Here is a 7,163-nt window from a genome sequence, read left to right as displayed (position 1 = left end):
TCTCACTCTGCTTCCACCTGCCAAGGGCCTTGAGATGTTCCACCAGAGAGAGACCTCACATTATCAGGGCCCTTGAAGCCTGAAAGACACAACAGCCAGTGCTAGTGCATCAGCACCCTGTGAGACATGGGACTCCTCATCCTGTGTGCCACATCTTCTGTATATTCCAAAAACCACACAGGGCCTAGGCACTGATGATTTGGAGAAAAAGGCTCTGGCCTGGCTGTAGAGCTGCTCTTGGGGCTGTGCTGGCCCAGCCCTAGGGAGGTGACTGTGCTGAGATCACAGTCCCTGACCCAGCAAATGCATTCCTAGTGCCATTTGTCCCTTTCCCGATCTGTCTCACTCCAGTCTTGTTTTGTTGCTGACTGGTTTGGGGATTTTTGTAACCTGATTTTGCTTTTGGGAGTGGGTTTGTCAGGTTGTCTCATTACAGGAGAACCAATTCCTCACGTACTTTTGTTTGGCAACCTGTGGTCCCAGGGTGGACAGAGCCAAAGCTCAGCTTTCTGCTTGCACAAAAAGTGGCCAGGAAGCACAGGGCCTGTGATCATTCCCACTCTTTATGGCCCTGAGCTGACCAGGCTGCATTTCATCTATCTCCAAGGCACGGCACAGGGATGTTCTCCCCAGAAAAGGTGCTTATGTAGACACCAGCTGAGGGGTCAGAGGTTGGATGGATAGCACTTTTGCCATCAAGAATTTATTTTTCGCTGTTGGAACAGGGCAAGAAATTCCTTATACTGGGAGGCAGAAATGTTGAAATGAGCATGGTCACCCATCAGAGAGCAGCTTTTATGGGCTGTGAAAACAGCACTGACAGGCAGATATTTGGCGAAAGGCAGTTCCTCAGGGCTCTGGTCTTGAAAAGCATCCACTCATGGGGAAGCGCTTAAAAACAGGCTGAGTTTTCCTTCTTATCCTTGAAATTTAGTCCAAACTTTCTCACTGCCTTCACCGGGCACAGGATGATTTAGCTGCACTTGTCTAATAGAGTTGTTTCCAGTGAGTCTTACAGGTAGCTCCATAGGTGCCAGCACAGATAACTGCAGGTGAATGCCTCATCAAGTTTTGTGGGACTGATCCCAGAACTCTGTGAAGCTCATCCTGGGAGTGCTGTGGGATTGATCCCGGGGCTGTGTGGGTCTGAACCTGGGACTCTGTGGGGCTCACCCCGGGAGTACTGTTGGACTAGTGCGTGGCATTGATGCCGGGAGAGCTGTGGGTCTGACCCTGGGGCTGTGTGCGGCTCATCCCAGGCGTCCTGCAGGACTGACGCGTGACCGCGTTCATCTGAGCCCCACCCTCTGGGGGCCTGAGCGCGTGACACACCGCCCACTAGCGACGCATGCGCAGAACGGCGCGCAGCTTCCGCGCGCCCGCTGGGCTGGACCCCGCCCACGCCCCCGCGTGCGCGCGCGCGCAGCGTTCTAGGACTGCTCCCCGAGCGCGCGCGGCGGCGTGGTGACATCAGTCGGGCTCCGCCTCCCGGTATAAAAGCGGCGGCGGGCGGCAGGCGCCATTGTGGTGCGCTAGGCCCGGCCGTGAGGAGTGGTGCTGTAGCGCCTCCGCCCCTCACACCGCAGAGCTTTCTCTCCTTCTTTCTCTCGCTCTCTGCCTTTCATCCTTCCTCTCGATTCCTCTCCCTCCTCTTCCTCCCCCTCCCCCCCCCCCCTCCACCCGCCGCCGATATGCCGCGCGTCTACATCGGCCGCCTGAGCTACCACGTCCGGGAGAAGGACATCCAGCGCTTCTTCAGCGGCTACGGCCGCCTGCTCGAGGTCGATCTCAAAAACGGGTGAGTGCCGTTCGTCCGCCCGCCCCTCCCGAGGGCGCTGGGCCGGGTCCATCCATGTCGCGGCCGCTGCCGCGTGGCGCCGGCGCAAGATGGCGGCCGGGGGTGGGGGGGAGCGTAGCGAAGGGGCCGCGGAGTGGGCCAGGGGCCGCCGCCTGACCGGACCTCTCTCCTCTGCCCAGCTATGGCTTCGTGGAGTTCGAGGACTCCCGCGACGCCGATGATGCCGTATACGAGCTGAACGGAAAGGACCTGTGCGGGGAGCGGGTTATCGTGGAGCACGCCCGCGGCCCGCGCCGCGACAGGGACGGCTACAGCTACAGCAGCCGCAGTGAGTCCGGGCCCGTCCCTCCCCGCGGGGCTCGGGGCGGCGGCCGGCAGGGCTGGGGGCGGGTAGGGCTCGGCTGGCAGCGAGCCCCGGGGCTAGGGGCGGGGGGTCGTTAGCAGAGGGGTACCCGGTGCACTGCTGCAGCTGCACCGTTATCCCGGCACCAGCGGCGCCCTCGGGTATCCCGCAATAGTTCTGGCTGCCAAATCGTGGCCTTTTAGAAAGGGTTTGCTCTGTTGATAACGGCTCCAGTATTCTTGGGAGCGTTTAGATGTGACAGCGATGTTACATCATTAGTGTTAGTGTATAGATATCGTTGTGTAACTGGGGGAGAGTCGTTCAGCTGTATACTTTCATGAGATTGATTCAGTTGGATATATAGGAGGGGTGGGGGGAGGTTTTGGGGCAGGAATCTGTTGTGCTGAGGGGGGGGGTATTGTGTTTCTGTGCTCAGCTCGTGTAGCTTCTTGAGCTGAGCTGTGTAGAGTTTGAACGGCCTAGTACTGTAGTTAAAAGTACTAAGGTTGATTTTTCGGTTGTGTTTGGAAGTGTGGTGTTGGGGGGGTGGGTTTCTGTCTTTTTAAAAAATCGAATGTATGTTGTTATAAAATTGTTGCATGTTCAATTCAAACTTTTTAACAAGTCCTTGATGTTTCAATTTAAAAGTGACCAGTGGGGCTGAGGCTGTGTCCACTGAGGCTAAGATGACTGCCTTTCCTGGCCATGGCTTTTCCATACATTGTGTGACCCTTGCCCTATGACCCTTTGGCTGACCTTACCGGAAGCCATGACGACAGCAGCCTTTTGCCATTAGACGCAGGGTGATGGTGAGGATTCCAAGGGTTAGACAAAACTGGTTAAACTGAACTAGGTGACTGTTACCTTGCGTGTTTTGTGGCCAAACCACCACCAAAAACCTCATACTGTGATGTAAGTACTTAGTGTAACTAGTAAACGTTTTTGTAAAATGTAGAAATGCATGTAATCAGTTAAGTTTTATATTTTACAATGTTCTGTAAAATAAAACTTAGCAAGGTGAATCTAATAAGGAGCAGTCACTCTCTAACAGATCTTAGGAGCACAGACTTGTAGGATGTTAGTCTGTTTGATTTGCCATTAATATAGATCATGGCAAAATTGCAAAGTTTATTGGAGGCTTAGCGAAATAAAGTCCTACTCCAGTAAATATGACTGTTAAACTAACTTTTTCAGAACATTGAGCTTCCTTCATGCTAGGAGACGACCTAACTTTGTTTCTTTGTACAATCAAGGTGGGGGTGGTGGCGGCTATAGCAGTCGGAGACAATCAGGACGTGATAAATATGGACCACCCGTTCGTACAGAATTCAGGCTGATTGTTGAGAACCTTTCCAGTCGCTGTAGTTGGCAGGATTTAAAAGTAGGTATTGATTTTCTGTGTGGAGTCTGTTGTGAATATCAGGAAGGAATAGCTTCCTTTAACAGCGATGTTGCAGTAGAAAAATTAAAAAGTGTTTGTGTGCATTGAGTGCTGCTTGCAGAGCATCCCTGTTGTGTAACTGCCCTGTGCTCCCTGCAGGATTTCATGAGGCAGGCTGGGGAGGTGACCTATGCAGATGCCCACAAAGAACGTACAAATGAAGGAGTGATCGAGTTTCGGTCATACTCAGACATGAAGCGTGCCCTGGACAAGCTGGATGGCACAGAGATAAACGGCAGGAAGATCAGGCTGGTGGAGGACAAGCCACGCTCTAGCCATAGGCGATCCTACTCTGGCAGCAGGTCCAGGTAACTCGGGGGACATGCTGGGTACCCTACCTGCAGCACTTACCTTCAGCTGATGATTTAGGAATGGGAGGAAGCCTCAGTGTAGAAGGAAATTTTTCATCATACAGTAAAGCCGAGTTTGAGCAGATTTTCATGTATGAAACCTCAGATGCGATTCATTGACAATACAACGTTGAACCTTCCCTGGTTGGGACCACCTTTGCTCTTGAGACGTTCTGAAGCAGTTTTCTCTGTAAGATTATGTTAGTGGATAGCACAATGTTTTAGATGCATTCAGGAAGATTCTTCCCTGTGAGGATGGATTTCTCAGAGCAGCTGTGGCTGCCCCTGGGTCCCTGGAAGTGTCCAAGGCTGGGCTGGACAGGGTTTGGAGCACCTTGGTGGAAGGTGTCCCTGCCTGTGGCAGGGGGTGGAACAATGTGATCTTTAAGGATTTTCCTTCCATCCTGTACTTCATAATGGAGGGCACAAGCAGGCAGAGTGAAAGGAAATGACATTTTAAATGTCTGCAGGTCACGATCCAGGAGACGGTCTAGAAGCAGAAGTCGGAGAAGTCGGAGCAGCCGCAGCAGATCCCGTAGTGTCTCCAAAAGCCGTTCTCGGTAAGTGCCCCAGAGTTAACGCTGCCAGTGCAGGAACTCTCTCCCTGACAGATATTTACAGCTGCTGGAAGCACACTGCAGGCTATGTAGAATAAACTGTCTCTCTTTTTGAAAGATCTAAATCCAGGTCACGAAGCAAAGACCGCTCACGGTCCCGATCCAAAAGCAGGAAGTCCAGATCAAAGAGCAAATCCAAACCCAAGTCTGACAGGGGTTCACGCTCACACAGCAGATCCAAGGAGAAGTCTGAGAAGTCCCGGTCCAGATCCAGGTCCAGGTCTCGATCTCCAAAAGAAAATGGTAAAGGGGATGCTAAGTCTAAGTCCAGGTCCAGGAGCAGGTCTCGCTCCCACTCTCCACAGCAGCAGCCATCTGCCAAGGCTCGCTCCGAGTCACCGCCCAAAAGAGCTGCATCCAGGTCCCGCTCCAGGTCTCGCTCAAAGTCACGCTCACGATCAAGATCCAGTTCAAGAGATTAGGACTTTGACTCTCACCTTGCACACTATTGTGGAACATTGTCCTACTTGTCAGGCCGTTAATGTTATGTTAGTTGGTTGAGAAGTTGGTTTTTTTCTCTTGCAGGAGTGAATGGCCTAAGAACTAAGTCATAAGACAAAGGTTTAATTTGTATCCCAAATTTGACAATACTAGGTGGAATGGTGGTACAAAGCAGGAATAGTCCCCCTTTTGTAGAAATTGAGCTGAAAGTTTGATTTTATAGCATTTCTGCAGGAGTAACTTAACTACTCTTAAATGCAAAGTGGTTTTTATATTAAAAAATAAACAATATAAACAGGCTTAAATATGGGCTTTTTGAAAGTATCCTTTTTTCCTATTGTTTTCATGGCATTACAACTATGGGTGTCATTAGCTTCATAGGTTTCATTTGCTGCCAAAGGCAGGACTGCCTTGCTGGGCATGTCACACAGTTTATCTTAATTTTGGAAGCAGGTGGCAAACTGTATAAACCAGTAACAGTACTAGGAAGATTTTAGACCAGCAATAAACTCAAGTTGGAGGTCTTGTGCTGTACCTTGACTTGCCAAAAGAACGTTCCCCTCATACTGAGACTGTATTAAAGGTACAAAGGTACTCTGGAACCTGTATCCTATAGTATTGGTGAAAACCTCTTTGTTCCAGACTTGAAAGAATAAAAGCTTTCTGATGTTTCTTGCTTGAATCTCAAGTGTCACTGTTGTCAGACACCAAGGTGTCTCTTGGCTGTGGTCCAAGTCATTAGTATGCTGTATGGTTTGTCAGTTTCTGAATCCGCACTCACATGAAGCCCAGGTAAAGAAATCTGTCTTCCCTCCCCTTTGACTCACTTATGTTAGCGTTTTGCTTAAGACTAGGAGAACTATAATACTCTTGTGTGTAGGTCTGAACTTTATTGGAAATGTAATCTCTTGGAGCTAGAGTTCTAGTTTTTAACAAAGGCTTTGCTAAACCACAGTTGCCAATTCACTTAAATTGTGGAATTGGACTCCTCCCAGCAATTCCCCTTTATAGTTAAATTGATTTTTTAACATGCAGTAGCGAACATTAGAACTGCCTTGTACTCTTTATACAACGTGTAGTTTGACTTGTATAAAATTAAATTGTTGACTCAAACTCTTGTGTTCATTGCAGTGAAATGGGATTCTTTCTCTGCCTTGTGCTGGGGAAATGACAACTTACCCTGCTTTTATGGAGAAAACTTCTTTGGTTTAGTGAGGCTTGGTAGCTCTTAGCAGGCTCTTGGTGGTGTGCTTGAGACCAGCACAAGCTCTTTGTGTCCTAGTGTGTCACCTTGTCCTTTCTGCAGGAGTGGCTGGGTGTGACAGCTGCATCTCTGCTCCCAAGTTACTCACTTAGCCAGAGGAACTGGGTCAGTACAGGGCACATGAGAAATGTCACTTGATGCCATCTTGTCTTTCCAGAAGTTTCTTTATGCAATAAACAGGTCTGAAATTCAGTATTTCACCATGGCCTGGTGATCTCTGCAAAGCTGTATTTTGCCTGTTGCAGGTGAGTATCCTTGCTGGTGGCAGAGGGGTTCCTAGGTAGAGTGGTCACTTCTGAACTCATGTTCCTGGAGCCTGACCTGAAGTGGTTCCATGCCTGGTATTGCCATTAGCTCAGGTTATGAGTCTGGGTGCTGCAGTGTTAATCTGCACCTGACCCTGGTGGTAATTTGTGATAAGGAGTTTTTGGGTTTCATTGGAGGTTTTTGCTGAGGGTGGTATATTTTAGCATGAGTAGAAAAGTGTTGTAATGTTGTTTACTGCAAGGTCTGAGATAGGAGGGGAGTACTGGGGACCTACAGAATTCAGACTGGGCAAGATCAGTTAAGTTCAGATTTACAGCCTATGATGCACTTGAGGACATATGAGTTAAGCTGCTTTGGTTAAACTTGTGGTTGTGGAGTAGGCCAGACTTCAGAGAGAACTGCTCCTCTTGGTAAAACAGCTTTGCAGAGAACTCTGGTAAACGGCACATCATGTTCCTCAAAAGAAGAATTGAGCTTGGAGCTCAGCAGGTTGAAAAATAGATGTGCAGATTCCAAGCATGTGTGTGTGCGATAACAAGACGACCATTTTTTTGTAGATAAAATTCCTGCTTTCTAAAGCTGACTGCAGTGACAGACTGAGCATGTCCTGGCTGGTCTGAGGCCGTGGGCACCCCAGCCTTG

The 7,163-nt window shown here is 49.6% G+C and overlaps 1 protein-coding gene across 3 annotated transcripts; it reads left to right on the top strand.

Moving 5' to 3' along the window:
• Window positions 1-1,530: 1,530 nt before the first annotated feature.
• Window positions 1,531-5,672, top strand: SRSF6 (serine and arginine rich splicing factor 6). Of its 3 annotated transcripts, XM_062504982.1 has the most exons (8): window positions 1,531-1,798; window positions 1,978-2,088; window positions 2,506-2,541; window positions 3,420-3,522; window positions 3,682-3,884; window positions 4,403-4,492; window positions 4,608-4,664; window positions 4,830-5,672. In XM_062504982.1, exons 1-8 carry the CDS (start codon window positions 1,692-1,694, stop codon window positions 4,969-4,971), a joined length of 849 nt encoding a protein of 282 aa, XP_062360966.1. In that variant the 5' UTR covers window positions 1,531-1,691; the 3' UTR covers window positions 4,972-5,672. The 3 variants fall into 3 exon arrangements, with proteins under 3 accessions (XP_062360966.1, XP_062360965.1, XP_062360964.1); XM_062504981.1 differs by lacking the exon at window positions 2,506-2,541 and having other exon boundaries at window positions 1,978-2,123; window positions 3,395-3,522; window positions 3,682-3,890; window positions 4,608-5,672; XM_062504980.1 differs by lacking the exon at window positions 2,506-2,541 and having other exon boundaries at window positions 1,978-2,126; window positions 3,395-3,522; window positions 3,682-3,890; window positions 4,608-5,672.
• The last annotated feature ends 1,491 nt before the right edge of the window (window positions 5,673-7,163 follow it).

Source organism: Cinclus cinclus, chromosome 18 (genome assembly GCF_963662255.1).
Source record: "Cinclus cinclus chromosome 18, bCinCin1.1, whole genome shotgun sequence".
NCBI classification, from domain to species: Eukaryota; Metazoa; Chordata; class Aves; order Passeriformes; family Cinclidae; genus Cinclus; species Cinclus cinclus.
Note: the sequence above shows the minus strand (reverse complement) of the source record. Positions and strands in the feature narration are given on the sequence as shown.